The sequence below is a fragment of the Ambystoma mexicanum genome, chromosome 4p, assembly GCF_040938575.1.
Source record: "Ambystoma mexicanum isolate Mex_15411 chromosome 4p, UKY_AmexF1_1, whole genome shotgun sequence".
In the NCBI taxonomy this organism is placed as follows: domain Eukaryota; kingdom Metazoa; phylum Chordata; class Amphibia; order Caudata; family Ambystomatidae; genus Ambystoma; species Ambystoma mexicanum.
The window spans coordinates 183,206,345-183,224,500 of record NC_090927.1 but is presented as its reverse complement, the minus strand read 5'-3'; the positions used below and the strand labels follow the sequence as shown (position 1 = coordinate 183,224,500).

Genomic DNA, 18,156 nt, shown 5'->3' with positions numbered 1-18,156 from the left:
AGCAGCCGCTCCACACCACCGTCCAACTCCATTGTGACCTTCTGTAGCCAGTTCGCCCTGTGCCTTGCTGCTGCTATCCTCCCCATCTGTCGAAACTGCTCCTGAACCTTTACAGCACTGCTCGTTCTGGGTGTGCCAGCCCCATGGGTCTCCATTTTTAGACTCTTGCAGCAGCTTTGGGCACCAGATTCGCACTTTGGCACACGCGCAGCTTGTTTTCCCCATTTCTTCTCCCTCTGCTTCTTTGCCTTATTGTTCCCCGCCGCGGCCCATCAGCTGAGCGGTCCTTGCCAGCATAACGGTAAGCGGTTCTTGCTCCTTTCTCTACTAGACCGCCTTTTTTAGTTTGCTTATTGTTCACTGCCACCGCCCGTCAGCTGACCTGTTCTTGCCGGCGCCGCAGCCCCATCCTAGCAATGCTTCTGGGCTGTGTCGCACTTTCTCCCAGTGATTGCTGGCCTGTGTTCCTGTTGGCAGTGGCCTCACCGGCACACACACTGTCTGATTTGCAACTGCGTGCCCTTTCTCCCCCAACGACGCTTGGTGGGACAGCTTTGTTTCTGGCAGCGGCTTTCCCGGCACACGTACTGCCCACTCCGCTTCGCTGTGCTTCTATGATGCCCGTCACAGTCAACGACGGCATGCGCACTGTTCCGACCAAAGTATTATTAGGTGTAGCGACCTGCTTCCTGGCTACTCCGCTCAGGTCACCACAGTTTACAAAAGTTCCTAATTAAATCCTCCTGCCGGTAATAAAAGGAAAACGTTCAAGCACTCCTTCCTCCGGCGCCGTCGCAGCACAAGGATGGTACTGCTTGCCAGGTGCCGTGCCTTATATGTTCCTGTGGCTCCCTCCCCTTCCCTTTGTTCTTCTTTCGCGGGCTTGCTGACCATTTTCACGGGCATCCCAGCCCTTTCTTTTCACAGGCTGGTATCTCGATTTTGCAGGCTTTTGCTCGCCCCCGATATCACAGGGGGAGGGGAGGACGTAGCCATGTTATCTTGGTGCCTCCTTGAGGTCCCCCGTCGTAACTTTCATTATTGCGGTTTTCATTTGTTTGGACCTTTCTGGACCAACGTCACACTAGAAGCACTTTGTACACAAGCCTCTGGCTCCTGTCATTTTTCCCACCAAATGCTTTGCTCTGCACCTGTGTGAAGGGGGCGCTACTTATCTTTAGCAGGGAGGCTTGGTTGGTCCCATGCCCTGCTAGATGGTTGGAGGATTCCTGATGCTGTTGCGTTCTCCTTTGGTGATCCATGGATGGCGATCAGTAATGGGACAGCACCGAGTGAGGCCACCTTGAAACCGGAGTTTGGTAACACACCACCCCGCGCTACTGAACCTCAATTTCGAGGAAGAGTGTTCTGGAAATGCTTCCTTTTAAATGGTGGCCATGCACAAGATGTCTGCTCCATGATCCCAGAGGTTCATGGAGTTGTAGTTCCTACAATTAAACTTATTGTTACAAGTCTCAAGTTGTAAAGGAACTGTGCGAAAGGACCGAAAAAAAGGTCTGAATTTACGAAAAGTCCGAAAAATGCATACCACCAAAGTTTCAGACACCAAAAGTCTGAACCTTTGGTGGCATGCATTTTAGGTAAGTAAAAGAAAAAGACTGCGGGGGTGTCCCCCGCTCATCATACTATACAGTATAGTGAGCAGGGGTTGGGGGGGACACCCCCCGCTGCACACCCGACAAAGGAAAAAAAAAACAGGGGCTGGGGTGGTGACAGCTTCGTTTCTGGCAGCGGCTTTCCCGGCACACGTACTGCCCACTCTGCTTCGCTGTGCTTCTATGATGCTCGTCACAGTCAACGACGGCACGCGCACTGTTCCGACCAAAGTATTATTAGGTGTAGCGACCGGCTTCCTGGCTACTCCGCTCAGCTCACCACGGTTTACAAAAGTTCCTAACAAAATCCTCCTGCCTGTAAGAAAAGGAAAACGTTCAAGCACTCCTTCCGCCAGTGCCGTGGCAGCACAAAGATGGTACTGCTTGCCAGGTGCAGCACCTTATATGTTCCTGTGGCTCCCTCCCCTTCCCTTTGTTCGTCTTTCGCGGGCTTGCTGAACATTTTCGCGGGCATCCCAGCCCTTTCTTTTCACAGGCTGGTATCTCGATTATGCAGGCTTTTGCCCACCCCCCATATCACGGGGGAGGGGAGGACTTGGCCATGTTATCTTGGTGCCTCCTTGAGGTCCCCCGTCATCCCTTTCATTATTGCGGTTTTCATTTGTTTGTATCTTTCTGGACCAACGTCACACTAGAAGCACTTTGTACAGCCTCTGGCTCCTGTCTTTTTTCCCACCAAAAGCTTTGCTGTGCACAGAGGCGATGCTAGGGGGGGGCGGGGCTGAGGAGGCTATAGTCCCGGGTCTTTTGATTGTAGCCCCGGATATAAGCTGAGGGGGTACAACCAAAAAGGCTAGCTAGCCCCCAGTCCTGACAGTCCCAAAATTAGCTAGCCCCGGATCTTTTCCAGACCTAGCAACACCCCTGGCTTTGCACCTGTGTGAAGGGGGCGCTACTTATCTTTAGCAGGGAGGCCTGGTTGGTCCCATGCCCTGCTAGATGGTTGGAGGATTCCTGATGCTGTTGCGTTCTCCTTTGGTGATCCATGGACAGTGATCAGTAATGGGACAGCACCGAGTGAGGCCACCTTGAAACCGGAGTTTGGTAACACACCACCCCGCGCTACTGAACCTCAATTTCAATGAAGAGTGTTCTGGCAATGCTTCCTTTTAAATGGTGGCCATGCACAAGATGTCTGCTCCATGATCCCAGAGGTTCATGGAGTTGTAGTTCCTACAATGAAACTTAGTGTTACAAGTCTCAAGTTGTAAAGGAACTGTGTGAAAGGACTGAAAAGAAGGTCTGAATTTACCAAAGTCCGAAAAATGCATACCACCAAAGTTTTGAACACCAAAAGTCTGAACCTTTGGTGGCATGCATTTTAGGTAAGTAAAAATAAAAAGACTGCGGGGGTGTCCCCCGCTCACCATACCACACAGTATAGTGAACAGGGGTTGGGGGGGACACCCCCGCGTGCTCACTATACTTTACATTATAGTGAGCGGGGGATGCGGGGGAAACCCCTGCAGCTGCCTGTAATAAAAATTTAAAAAAGGACTCTGCAGTGCCGGTTCCGATCACGGAAGTGAAAGGGAACTGGCGCCGCAGGGACACAGAGTGAAGAAAAGGTAAGCAGGGTTTGGTTATGTTGGGGGTGTGGGTGGTGGTGTGTTGAGGGTGTCGGTGGGGGATGTGTCGTGAGTGTGTTGTGGGTGGGGGTGTGGGTATGTAATGCTTTGCAGTGTATGTTTGCATGTTGAGGTGCGTACATTTCTCATGCAAACTTTTCCGTCACAGACTTTTCCGTGATGGAAAAATCATGCAGATCCGTTGTAAAGTGCAGGCCCCTGCTTGACATAGTGGATCATACACACCTCTATGCTGGACGTCTTTTGAGGCCGGGCAAGTATGCTTATTTCTGTTGTTGAAGGAGTACTGTAAGGGGAGCCTAGTAGGTCTGACAGCAAATGTTTCAAAACTTGCTGCTACAGGTACCAATCCTACCACATACTTGAGGTGAGGCTAGGACTTTTACAGACCCATTTACTACTCTGTTTTAAGTTTATTCTCAGATAAAGACAGTGCCAGGACATTGCCATATGCCTTCTTACCAAATATTGCGTCACATTTTCAAGTCATGGAAATCATTAACTTTCAAATATGAATGGAAGTATTTTCACTTCAAGAAACACTGAATTAGTGACCATATTTTAGGGATGTTGTATGACTCTTTCTGCAAAAATGTTAACTGCTGGAGAGAATGAATAGATCTGCTATATTTTATACATTCCATAACATCAGTAACGTTATGACAGAATTATTTAAAAAAACAACTTCCGAATTAAATATGAGAGAAATAAGCAATTTCAGCTAATAACAAATGCCACAGCGCCACTCAGTGGACATCCCTGGAAGTTCACTGCCTGCTCCGACCAATATGAACAATGCATTGTCGATATGCAAATTAGCTCAAATTCTGCTTAGTTTAAATGCAAGCGTTTGTCTCCGGAACATTTTCGTTGTTTAATCGGACAGTGCCATTTGATACATACGTTTTCTAACCCAAAACAGACCGCTTCACGGATGCAGACAACGGTATACTTGTTTCACTAACTTAAAACAAAATATGGAAGGAAGTTACATCAGGCCTCTGCTTTATAAACAACAAAAAAAATAAAACTATGCAAGCAGCACGCTTTAAATCACTTTAAAGAACCTTCACTCAATTCTAAAAGTGCATTACCTGTTGTGCTTCGGTTTGTGCATAACGTTTCTATTGTTTAGAATGGTAATTTCTTAATTTTAGCCTTCTAATTATGCCCGCAAAATATATACACATGTATATTCATGTTTTAGTCTGCAGACTGTGGGCTACATATTTAGTTTTAGATCTAGGTGAAGGTTCTTAAAAACGATTAGAACATGTTTGGCTGCATCTTCTTAAATATGTCCTAGTTGTGTAATTGATTCTGTAGAGAACCTGCGTGTTGCCCCAAGTTTCAATCGATCTCCCTGAAGAAAGTTCACAACATGAATCACGTGGCGGTGGTATGATAACCAAGGAGACATTCTTTTAATTATGTCACAATATGTCATGGTTGTTTAATGTGCTTGATTGTATTATAATGTGTCCAGGGATGTCCCTGTGTTTTAAGTACTAAATATGCATGTTGTACCAGATACTCCAAAATGAGTGCAAATGAAAAAAAAACACAGAGGATGTGATTTTTTCGTTTGTGCTCATTGCTGGAATGTTTAGGTTGCCTTATTCTGAAAGGTGACCTGCACTTTTCAGAAGGGGCTGGAGAGTGGTGCAAAGATGTGCTGTCCAGCCCCCTTGAATACACGCTCCCGACACTGATGTTATTTTATGTTAAAGCTTCTTATACCATGCGCTGTTGCCAGCTGCCTGGTCTCTTGGCGCTGTAGTGGATCTGTAATGTAAGGAGGACGGGGGTGGTTAGAAGGATTGAGCTTGAAAAGAGCAAGAGAGCTGTGATGTGCTGTTGGCAGCTTCAGTTCGGATACAATGTCCACTGAGCGTAGGTGTGACTTTCGGTTGGTGGCCACCATACATGGCCCATCTCTGTGAAATGATTGGAAAAAAAATATTCCATTGCCATTTGAAGGATGTTTAAGCCACAGATGTCACACTTAAAGAAAGAATCATGATAGGGCCAGAAATGCCCCTGTCATGATTTGCCACCACCAGACCACTGATGGCTGTGGATAATTAGGTCAATAGATCAGTGACAGTCCCAGAGAACGAATGATCGCTGGTTACTTAAACAGATTTAAGTAATGGGGAAAAGAAAATCTGCCAAGAAGCAATCCCAGGGAAGAAACCAAGGAAAATGGGCAATAAAAAGGCTGGGAATTTACAACTGCCATTGCCTAGCTACCTGAAATAAGTTGCAGGCAAAATTGATAAACAAATAAAGAGGCAGAACGCACATTCACTGTAACAAAGAATGCAATGACTGCCACAGGCCTGGTAGCAGACAGAGTCACCTCAAAACCGCATTCTTGTGTGGTCCAGTCAAGACTGATTGCCATGGACTCTACAAAGCTTAACAAGTTCACTATAACTCCTACTGTCTGAGGGGTAGTTGAAATAGTCTCACAAGTACCTCAAACACCCCGGCTAAACACCCCAGAGTCCTCCTTGAAATTGGTTATGTCACGTGTGCTCTCGCAAGAATCCGAACAAACTAAAGCGCCACCTAATATATCAGGGCAACTTGGCATGTCTGCATCTGCCACAGTGCAACAAATCAAAGAAGCCAACCAAGCAACCAAAATGTTGTTTGCAACGACTCTGTGATCACCCTTCTGAAAGACACATGCACCTCCACTTTAGTTCTGATGGATAAAGTGCAATTTATTATGGATTTTATTGTCAATTTTAAAAATAATGTTTTTAACTCAGTGTCAATTTTAGACGATCTTTCATAACCAAAGTCATGAATGCTTCAATGTTTCTATGGGCAAGGGAAATTTTGCACAAACTTGCTAAACCCACCTCAAATGGGAAAGGAATGAAAAATTATCAAAATACCAACCATCACCTTCCAGCGCCTACCTCAAAAGGACCCACCCTCCTTTTCCTTTTTATTAAAAATCTTTTCAACCACCCTGCCCAGCCCAACTTACCTGATTGTTGCGGCGGTGGCACCCTTCATTTCACTTTTCCGTCTGTTGTGAAAATGGAAGAGGGGCTCCGTACGGGGCCACGGCTTCCACAACCATGGTGGCTAACTTTGCACGGGACTGCACAGGAAATCCTTTTTTTCAAGCACCCTGGATTATTGCTCTGGTAACCCGGGCTGCTAATAGCGTTAGTAACACGTTCCATGGCCTATAGCGGGGGTAGATGTCCTGGTGCTCGCTTCGTTCGGGCCTGTAACTTGGGCTGCTTCGCCCAGGCCTATAACTTGGGCTGCCGGGAGGTTTACCCGCAGTATAGCGCATGGAACGCGTTACCAACGCTATATTATTTTGAATTTAAGCCAGATAGGTGTAAATCCCGGCCCAAGAATTCTGCCATTGTCCTTTTTTCAACCACCGGAATGTTATACAACTCACCAGTCATTGATTAGAAATCAATATGTGATAACTGAGCCTATGTTATCAACTGTGAACAGCGCGATGAAAGATGGCCTTTTTAACAAGAAGCCCAAGTTACTCAAACTGCAATAGGCTCCTAAAGGAAGATTTAATTGAGAATATAGATCATTTTTAACAGCTCTGCATTAATGTTAAAGAGAAGTAATTCCTCAGACATACCCCCATTCAGCCAGCCATCTTTGGAGACACACACCTCGTGCAAGACAGAGAGATAAAGACAGCCAGCTGGAAGCATCTGTTTAATCAACTGTTTCACAAGCTGAAAAAAGATACTCTCACTGTTTCTTTGTCTGGACCATACTTTTATAGAACGGCAAGCATTACATCAGTTCTGTTCTAATATGAACCTTATAAAATTATAAGCCAGATATCTATAAGCAAAGTGCATTGACACTTCCTGAAACACATGATTATTCCTTGTCACAATGTCTCAGGCTATTCCTTATTTCAGTGAACACGAGACATATTCTGCAACTTTAAAACTGGAAACAAGCAGTTATGTGATGACGCATTTCAGGATATTCTGCTAAGGACATGTGATTTGTTGCTACTTTTTTTTTTGGTTACCTTGCCTTGCTTATCTACTTTACCCTAAAGCCACATTTTATTCATAAAAAACCCACCGCTGAAAACTGTATATTCCTACCATTTAAACTACTACATCACTGCACCTTGGCTTCTGTCCCGGCCCTCCCTTTTCTTAATAACCTTGGCTGCGTTTCTACTTGTATCAGCTTCCACACAGCCCTATATTTTCTGTGTTTTCAGTACTTTTAAATTTCCGTAAGGCTTAAGGCTTGTAGCCATTTCTAATGCATGTTGTGGCGTTCATTTTTGCCATTGTTATGGGCCTTATTTTGGATACGTTTTTCTAATGCCTATTGAGTGTAGGTAATATTTCTTAGGTCAGGGAGCTATATTCTGTGCTCTCCTAAATGGATTGTGCCATGTAATATTTTCTGTATCTCTTAAATAAATGTGTACATGTATACCTCTTTCACCTCTTCTCTGCCACCTTCAATTTACTTTTTTAGATGTGATATGTTCACCTGTCTGTCGTAATCAAACTTAAACCATGTGTTGATGTACTGACATGGCAAACAGAAACCAACATTTTAATACTCATTTTGGAAGAGGACGTTATTTTGAAAAATCGGAACTGGTCCCCCGTCCAGTCTTTTTGACAAAACTGAAGATAGGGTTTTTGGTGTATTAGAACCCATCGTGAGCAAACTGTGCATGTGTTCTGAGGGACTCAAGCTATGGACCTGGCTATATGATTGGGGTTCACGCCCTATTAACGGGTGTGTCTCGAAAGATAGGCCAGGTAAGTCTGTGTTCTGGGCAATGCAGATGTATTGAATATTTATGTTTTCCACTAACATTTGGGGCTTGTTGAATATTTCTATGTGGGTGAGGGTGTTTTAGTGATCACCACCCAATAGTATTAAAGTTCAAGTGGTTTGATAAAACAAACACTATTAATAACCAACATTTGTCCTTGGCCTACTACATGGTTTAGAATCACCACATCATTAAATTGTATATAAATGAAATGTCCTGATCCAAGACATATCAAGTAATTTTCCAATGAGTTGTTCGAGAAAGGGGAAGCTGTCAAGTAAAGTATGGTTTAATAGAGACTGCACAGAAGCTAAGAACAAGCTGGTCCCTCTATTGCCCAAATTGGAGATTATTAAGGCTAGAGCCAATTACAAAAACACAGGTTGCTAATAGGAAAAGAACGTTGTGGTAGAAACTGGTCAATGCAGCCGTAGAGAATAAATCAAAGATACTCTGGGAGTTGGTGATCCTGAAACCCCAATACAAACGTAAGGGGGAAGGTCTAGGAACGATGTCCCTAGACAGTGCATGAATTGACAATGTTTCCAGTCTATGTAGTGAAATCCCCAGTGATGAATTCCAGAATTTTATTTTTTCTACTTATTCCTCAGATTGAATTGCGTGTTATCAACCATCTAGGCACATTTAAAGATAATGAACAATGAAGTACGGGAGGCTATCATGGATCAAAATCTCAATCCATGCTCATGGCCGGACAGCATCCTTGCAGAGCCAGACCTATGAGCTCACCTTTTGACAGTTACTTTGAATGCAATAATTAGACAGAATATATCCCGAAATCTTGGAGCTTAGCGATTATCCACCCCGTATAGAAAAAGGGGCCTACAAAGAGACCGACGTCCTATGGACCGATTTTGCTTTTGGACTCCTTGTTTACACTATGTGTCCGAGCACGAGGAATGGGCAGAACAGTATACGATCATGCGCACATCTAAAGCTCTGACCAAGGGTGGGAACAAGCAAGCCCTACATGTAGATCTTATAGTGATCTTCTCACTATTCATAAACAAATGTTCCTGGCCTTCATGGACCTAAATTGACCCCACAGAAATCCTAAGTGTATTAGTATTTCTCCATCAGACCAGGCAAGCAATTGTGAGGAATGGAGCGAACGGACAATGCACAGGTTTTATTGCTTTCGAGGGTGGGGCCCGTCAGGGTAGTGCATTAGCCCCCTCATTATTTAACGTATACATCAATGGTCATTGTGAAACCCTGCTGCAAGTGGGAGCTGTCACACCACAATTGGGGAAAACAGTGTTACCAATTCTGGCATATGCCAATGACACAGTGTTAATAGCTTGCACTGCCTGTGCATTGCAAAAGCGGATTTCGGAATGCACACTTTTTATGAATAGATTAGATCTACAAGTGAATGCAGCCAACTCAGCTGTCATGGTGTGCTATGTGGGTTAATGTTCACCATGAATTTCACCAGTGTACAGTAATAATTGTAGAATTCCCCTTGTCACTCAGTCTACTTACTTGGGCATATTATTTTAATCAAACTTTACACCAGAACCTCACATTAGCAAGCAGACAAACTGTTTTAAGCAAGCACTTGGGGGAGTGTACCGATGTATGGATAAGTCATGTGCCAAACCAATAGAGTTAATGAAGAAGGTACACCGAAGTAAAGCCGGGTTATGGGAAGACCACTGATCTCGAAGTGGCAGAGAAGAACTTTTTTAAAGTACGTGGCCTACCGCGGTCGGTATCAAATCATGGGGTCCACATGGAACTTGACCTCACTCATATAGAGGATGACTTATCCTTATCGCCAGTTCTCCATTGGCTCCGCCTTTGGAACAATGAGAAAGCTGGACTCACTCAAGTACTAATAAAGTTGCCATTAGGCAAAGACACATTTGTGGAAATACCATGGTGGCAGCATGTAAAAAACAGGCTCATTGAAATTAAGGCTCTTAGCCACTTCATTGCACCAAACATTTCAGTCCAATCTATGGGAAACCAGTTGAAAAAAATAATGATCAACCACATACATGAAAGGAGGGAGACTGTGGAGCTCTCAAAGCCATTCAACCGTAAACACATTATAATCACGACATGCTCTAACACAAAAGTATCAGTAGTCTTCCCTTGAGAGAAATGCTATCAGTATGGCTGGGCAATACAGCAGAGAAATCCTGTCTATTGTGTCAAGCACCAGGGGAGGATTTAATGCATTTCTTATTCTTTTGTCCAACCTCTGCAGATATTAGAACTAGTAGCCTGAAGCGGATACGAAGAGACTCTGGTTCAGTCCAATGCCGTCCGGCATTATTATACTTATTGTGGCCAGTCGCTCCCAAAATGGGCTGGTCCTTATAGTCTTATTTGCAAAGAGCATTTTATGAAAGGAATCTACTACTAACCTATTAGTGTAGTATCATTGAGTCGATTAATACGTCCACATTGAAAGTACTGAAAGGTGATGGTTGCATACAGTTTGTTTGGATATTTTTATGATGAGCTTATTGGAACTGAATTGTATTTCTTGGGTATGTGAAATTTTTATTGTGTTTGTGTGTACATTTTTGTGAGGACGTTATTGGAAATGAGAGGTATTGATTTGTTGTTATGTTGGAAATTCCTTTTTTTGCAAAATAAACATAATGGATTGAAATGACCCTGTCATGATTTACGCTTCCCCTTGCACCTGGTCACACAGGCGTCAGGGGATGACCCTCATTTCTGCACATTTCAAAGCACATTCTGTTTGTGAATTCGGGGATGTGCGTTTAAATGTTTAGAAACGCACGCTGATTCGCGCAAATGCGTAAAAGGACGGAAAAGGGCAACTGCGTGAGCGCATCATTCATAAAACAGCTGACTTGACCGATTCGGACTAAACAAGCAAAAAACATTCTTTTACGACCTGTCTCCTGCTTTTTATAAAAGATTGTTGCTAATCGGAGCAGAGTTTCTGGCTGTAGCTGAAATCAAAGTTTGCCTTCTGATAAACAGCTGCAAAGGAAACACAGGTTTTGGTTCCTCCACCATAGACTCCACTGCCCCTTCACAAAACCTGATTAAAGATTCTAAAAAAAAAGGAAATCTTGAGTATAGGTCTGTTTTGGAATTTTCAGGAAGAGTTGTCGAATGGTGCCTAAGCAATAAGCATCACAAAAAAAGTTCTCTCTATGGGGACTCTAAGTGCGCCTTGACTACGTGATTGTTATCAAAAACCCTGTACTGACAGATTACAAGATGATATATCTTCTGCATTGATTGATTGATTTGTTATTTATAATGCGCCTATACACAAGAGTTTCAAGGCGCAACCAGGCAAGGGATTGGGAGCAAGGGGAAGACAAGACAAACGATCTTACGAGGCCTAGTGTCCTTTAGATCGTGCAAGTGCACAACAAGAAGTGCAGGTGAGAGGGTACAGGGGGAAGTGCAACCAGAGCAGCAGGGCTTTGTGTTAAGTGCAAGCAAGGCTGGGGCTACAGGGAGCAGCCAGCCAGGTAGTGTAAAATAAGCCTGGCGGCAGTGCAAGGTGGGCCAGGCGGCAAGTGCGGGAGCTGGTTAGGTGGGGGGGACTGATGCCCTGTAAGACTCAGAGGACACCGAGCAGCCAGTCAGCAGAAGGATGAAGGAGCAAAGGTAGGTTAGCAGGGGAGAGGGACCGAGAAAGAGGAGGAGTAAAGGAAGGCCCTGAGGAGCTTCCGGAAATTAAGGAGATCCGGCTCAAGGCGGAGAGATTAAAAATCGGATTAAATAAATGAAAGGTCCACCATATCTATGACCTCCGGAAGGGAACGTCGCACATAGCAGAGATATTTGGATACCATATCGCTATAACACAGAGGTGGGTATGTTTCAGCAAAGGCATGTTCTTATAAAAAATTGCAGGAGGAAGGTCAGGTGTAACACCTTCAAATCCTTCTTAATGGAAAAGCGGTCAAACTCGTGAACTAGACTTGATGGAGATTTGGTGCAAGCAAAAAATGCAAGGGATTTTGCAAAGACTGAGGGCTACGTCCAGAGTATTGTGTCAGGCCTGGCAATAAACACACAGAGAAATGTGCACCAATGTCTAGGTATATGCGAGTCTAAATATGCACAAATACAATCATGTCCCTTACCTGTTGTGTTAAAGTTCACGCCGCATTGAAAAAAGACTAACAGCGGAAATAAATATACCAAAAGCATTTCTAGTATCATTTGAAGGTACCAGGGAAGATGAGAAAAAATTGAGAAATTGAGAAGTAATATCTATACGATTACTTTTAACACAGCCTAATTGTATATGGAACAGAGTAGGAAATGGCAACTTAATAGCAATAATTGTACTCCTCCATTTCACACTCTGCCCCACTTTCCAGAGCAACCAGACGGAGAAGGAGGGCCATGGAGCAGAAATAAGAGCTCCACCTTGCTGAATTCCTCCATCTTGTCACTGCACTTCATGTTACGACTTCATGAGATTTTCATGCAGGAATAAAACATTATGGATTCCTGCAAAGGACCAGGTGCATTCCATAGGAATTCATTCATAAATGCCGTCTGCAAAGCATATTTGGCTCAATGTATTTATTTTTTCAGAGGACTGTGAGGAAAGCTGAAGAGTAAAAGGTTTAGCTCTTCAGTTTTCCCCTCCGTCTTGTGAACCTTTTAAATTTGAATGCAGGGGAACCAACAGAACGCAAGCGCAAATGTTGGTAGTCCCCTACATGCAATTTGTATTTACTTGAAAATTACGGTTCTATGTTTTATCATTGACAGTCTTTTTTTATGGGATTTCTCTGATGTATTTTCTCTAAGAAACTCACCGAAAATGTGTTTGTTATTTTTCCGGGGTTACCCCCATTTCCTCCTCTCTTATTCATTTTACACTATTCCCTACCCCTGCACCCCTTATATACCCTTGCCCATACCTCCATATATTTTCCAATGAGTTTTGCTGGGGAAATAAAATTCATAAAAAAACCCATTGAATAAATGACTGTCGATGAATAAACGTTATACCAACATAACCCGATGTGTTTTTCGACATCTCTCGAATAAATGTTATTTGGGTAATTATGCAACCTTTTCATGAGAGTCATGTGAGTGCTATGCTGTGAACCAAATGAACATACTTAAAAAAAGATAAAAACTTTAATCTGAGTTTTATGATGTGAGTTTTATGAAGAGAAAAGTCAATCAGCTCACAGGGACCAAAGGAAAACAAAATTGAATGTTCCTGAAGACCAATCACTTTTTAAATTGTGGAAAGTAACATAGACAATAGAAACAGGTGGAAAAACACAGCCTGTGCGTTCTCTTAATTAAATTACACTTTGTACTATATTATTTGTATCTTCTGAAATTTATGTTTTAATTGACAATTTCACACACCTAAAGCAATAAATAATAAGACATGGCAGGTGAAGGGCTAATTGTAAAACAGCTAAGGGCATTTCAAACTGGTTCAAAGAAAGATCACCATATAAAAATTGTTATTTTCTGATGGAATGTTTCAAAATTCCTTGTGTGGTGAGTGGACCTTCACAGAGAAACATCCACCCAACTTAGCGCCTGCCTTTGTGTTTGATCCCCAGAACGAGGAAAGGAGCAGTCGGAATTCCACGGTGGAACGGCGGATCCATGATCTCGAGCAGCGCTCCCATGAGTCCCACACCCTGCAGCACATCCAGGCAACCCTGATTTACGACATGCAGGCACAGATCCAAAATCTGTCCCTGATGGTAGAATGGGCGCGACGCAACCCCTCCTGCATGGCTGCCGCTGATATGAGAGCCAATCAGGATACGCAGCACTCAGGTCACAGAAAATGACATGAATCGTCACATCGGTAGCTGGTTTAGTTGTGAAATGGGATGATATAACAGACAATTAGGGTGCTTAATAGAAGAGTTAAATTTGGCCCTACAATGAATAATGTATTCATACTATGTAAACTGTATTAGAGGTTGCTTTTCACTAACCTTTTTAGTTATGTGTTCATTAGTTCACAAAGTCATGATAAAGTGGCATACTATAGCTAGGCATTTCAACATTAGAATGGTCCAAAGGAATTCCTGATGTACGATTCTATATTAATTTTAAATCTGCTTTTACAAACTCATGGCTACTTCAAAAAATAACTCCCACACCTAAAATTTTAAGATTGAAAAGTTTCCAGAAGTCACCTTGATCATGGGCATTTGGTTGAAAAGCAATGCCATCACTAGAGCCAAAATCCCATTTTCCCATTTGTATAGAAGGCAAGAGGCTGAGGTACTCTTCCCATGTTGCTTGTGCTGCTACAAGAGATAGTAGTTTTAGAAGGAGTTTGGAGTAATAATTCCTTATCACATAAAACGTTACCTTTTTGTGATGTTAACACTGCTTTAAAATAAAACATATGTTAATGCTACTCATAAAATAAGAATATTACATAATTTGTACAAATCACTGTGTTCACTCCAAACAAATAAAGTGTACAAAACATTAAGTGCAAAAATGTTATATTTCTGTATTATTAGATGTCTCTTAGGAGGTTTCCCTTGAACTTAGTAGTTTTGTTTTTGACTCGGCTGGGCATGTGCGGCTTTCAGAAGATACTATGTTCACTATCTGGAATTAAAAGATGGCGATTAGAAATCATGTTTTTTCTTATACCGGTGTAGAGTGTACAGCAATAAGCCTGATATGGTGACGTAATGGTCTTAACGATGAACACCAACTGGTCTGCAGACAAATATCTACGTTATTGTAAAATATTAAAAAAACTAATAACAACACAATTGCTTTTGATGATGGTATCTGGAGCCAAATAATGTGGTTCTTTGTTATGATAGGACGAGCAAAAGGGTGGGGACTGGTTAAAACGTTTATTTTGTTAGTGTTTGGCTAATTTGCTGGGATGGATTTTCTTTTAATCGACGATGAGTAATGACTTCATTGTTTTGCTTAGTATGCTTACGCGTAACTTCACGCTTCTCATTTACTGGTAGACTAGCACATTTGGTGTTAGGAAAAACTGCACATTTATTGAATGTAGCAGCACTCTTTAGTTAACTTTCTTGGCAGATATAGTCATACAATTCTATCCCTAAATATGTTGAAGTAATTACATTCTTCTTGAAGTCAAAAAACCTTCATGCTTCACTATTTGGAAGTAAAAGAATTCCATGACATATACTTGGTAGTCAATCATTTGGGTAAGAAAACAGGTGACAGTGCCATTGCTTCTGATTTTGAAGTCTGAGAACAATATGTAAAACAAAGTGGCAATTGGGTTTTAAAATTCCTAGTCTGGCCACAGTGAATAGAGGTTGGGTGTCTGCAATACACTTAAGGACATTTACAGAGTACTTACCTCACCGAGCTCCACATCTGAAAATCATATTATAAATACAGTGTAAAATATGACACTGTTCCTTGCTGGCTCCTATGTCTTTGGACATTGTGAGACAGACGTGGTATCAAGAGATGACATAGACAACAGATGTAAGAGTTTTTCAAACCTTTATTAAAATGTCAGGATGGATGTAATGCCTAACTTGCCTTACAGCTATGGTGGGAATAGCCCTACCTAAAGAAACTTAGTCTCTAGCCCCCTTCACAAGTTCAGGATGCAGTTTTAACCACAAAGTTCAAAACAGTGCTTAGGTTTCCCTTCCCCAAACTTAAGCACTGTTTCACCAAAACAACAATGTTCCAAAGGAGCACAGGGGATCCCTTCCCCAAACTTCAAGCAGTGCTTCTCAAAATAACAAAGCTCCAAAGGAGCTCAGGGGTTCCCTTTCCCAAGCTTCAAGCATTGATTTCCAAAACAACAATGTTACAAAGGAGCTCAGGGTTTCCCTTCCCCAAGCATTGAATACTGATGTTCAAAATGCCACTGTTCAGTGTTACCGTCTTCCAAGGTTGCTTTCACTCAAATACTGTTTCTCATTCTTAAAACACCAATGTTCAGCTTTAGAGTATTTCAAAGTTGCTTTCACACTTCTTGTCAGGGCGTCCTGGTCTAGGCACAATTAATAGGCCGCATGGCCCACCCATTACAGGTCATGCAACCAGTTGTTCCCCAGTTCTTAGATTCATGGTTTGCCTTTCTCTGTGCTGCTTTGGTTCTCCTTTCTATAATGTGCTTGCTTGATTTTCGAATGCAGTTATATTTTGCCCGATCAGCATTTTAATCGCACTTCACTGGCTCCACTCGGGTTACTCGTCTATTGCTTGCAGCATGTTTCACTCTGATGCAATGTTTCTGCAAGTTTCACTTCAAGTACTGCATTTGCTTTGATTCGTTCCCTTAATTCATTCTGAGGCTTTCGTGAACGTGCCGACCGCACGCAACTACTACTACAATGTAATCCTTTCACTTTCATTGTTTTGCATTCTCTTGAAACTCACTGGCTGCAATGTACTTTTAAGTTTCTTCAACCAGATGCTTTCTGGGATTTGAGGTCAGGGTCTCACCACCTGCCCTTTAGACACCCCAGGATGGTTAGTGCCATTCAGGGGAACAAGCAGTTCTTGACAACAATAAAAGGGACTGTGTTTTTGGAGACATGGCTCCCTCGTCACACAATGACAGCTTCTCTTACCTTGCTGTCTTTCAGCATCCTGGTGTCCCATTCTCCTCTGGCTTCCCTGCGGACTGCAAATGCTCTCCTGCTGCTCTCTCCAACTCCCCCAACTCTATCTTCTCACTCTCTGTGGACTCCACCTTTTATACACCAGTAAGTCTCCAACAGGCTGCGGGTGTGAAGTCCTAAGCTAATTTTCCTGACCCCAACTACTCCAATTAATGGGGCATGCCTGACCTTCAGTTCTATAGCCTTCAGGCTCTCTCTTCTTCATCCGAGTACTATAGTGGTGTTTCCTCTGCGTAATCTTCATTACTCTTGTGATTTATTTCCTCTTCCCAGTGCTTGGTCAGACCTTAAGGGGAAATTTAGGGTCTGTGTACCAATATCCTACAAAGGCTGAGGGAGGGTAAGGTAAATCACTGTCAGGAAATGGGGGTTACCATGTCTCGCCCTCTGGCACCCTTTTATTTATTTATTTATTTTATTTATTTGTAACGTGCCGGAACAACGCCCGTGGGCATAGAGGTGCGAGGACAGGACAAACCCAATAAAACAAAAACAGAGACCCAACCAGGCCAGATAACCATAGGGAAATTATACTGAGTATTTATACTGAGATTATTCAAACAGGAGGGTCTTGAGTCTATACTTAAAAACTGATACTGCCCCGCATAGTCTTAGATCAGGGGGAAGGGTGTTCCATAGCCAAGGTGCGGCCACTGAGAAGCAGCCATTTTGTACGTGAGATATGTACGTACAGCAGTCCTGTGTTGTTGGTTCGTAGTGCCCGTTTGGCTGGCAGCTACCTCAGCCTTTTGGTCAAGTATGCCGTGCTTTTCCCATAAAGACATGCATGCGTAATGCACTGTGTCCTAAATAGGATCCGCTTATGTATTGGCAGCCCGTGGAGTGACCTTCTTCTTGCAGACACATGTTCATATTTGCGAAGACCAATGACTGCCCTGACTGCATTATCTTGGACTCCCTGTAGTCGATTGAGCTATGCCTTGCCAATACCCTGACGGAGACTGGCACAGTAGTCCAAGCGAGAGCTATTTATCGCACGAGCTAGTGCGGCACTATCAGCTATATCAAAGAATGGTCTTGCCTGCACTAATAAATTGATATAATAGGAGGCATGAGACACGAGACTGCTGACATGTGTTTTCATTGTGAGCTCTGAGTCCAGTATCATACCCAGTGCCTTAACTTTCGGGAGTGTTGTTAGATGGCAGTCAGCAATTTGAAATGTGGCATAGGCAGGATCCATTTTGCGCAGCTTGGAGGCTGTGCCTACCAGCATAATCTCTGTTTTTCCATTGTTGAATACCAGGCCATTAAGAGTCATCCATTGATGAATTCGATTGTAGGTGCTATTAATGGTCTGTGAATAAAGCTCAGTTACCGGAGAGAGGAAAAAGACACTGAGTGCCATCCGCATAGTTTGCGTACCCAGCACCTTCCGCATCGAGGCAGTTGAAGAGAGGGAGAGTGAAGCTGTTAAAGAGCGTTGGGGACACACAGGAGCCCTGGGGCACCCCACATTCCAGAACATA

The 18,156-nt window shown here is 43.1% G+C and overlaps 1 protein-coding gene across 1 annotated transcript in view; it reads left to right on the top strand.

Moving 5' to 3' along the window:
- LOC138453120 (fibrinogen-like protein 1) overlaps positions 1 to 18,156 on the top strand; it is a 360,090-nt gene that overhangs the window by 298,201 nt on the left and 43,733 nt on the right. The window contains exon 3 of the mRNA XM_069605665.1: positions 13,619 to 13,841. Within this exon, the coding sequence (XP_069461766.1) occupies positions 13,619 to 13,841 (223 nt within the window). The remainder of the gene's footprint in view (positions 1 to 13,618; positions 13,842 to 18,156) is intronic.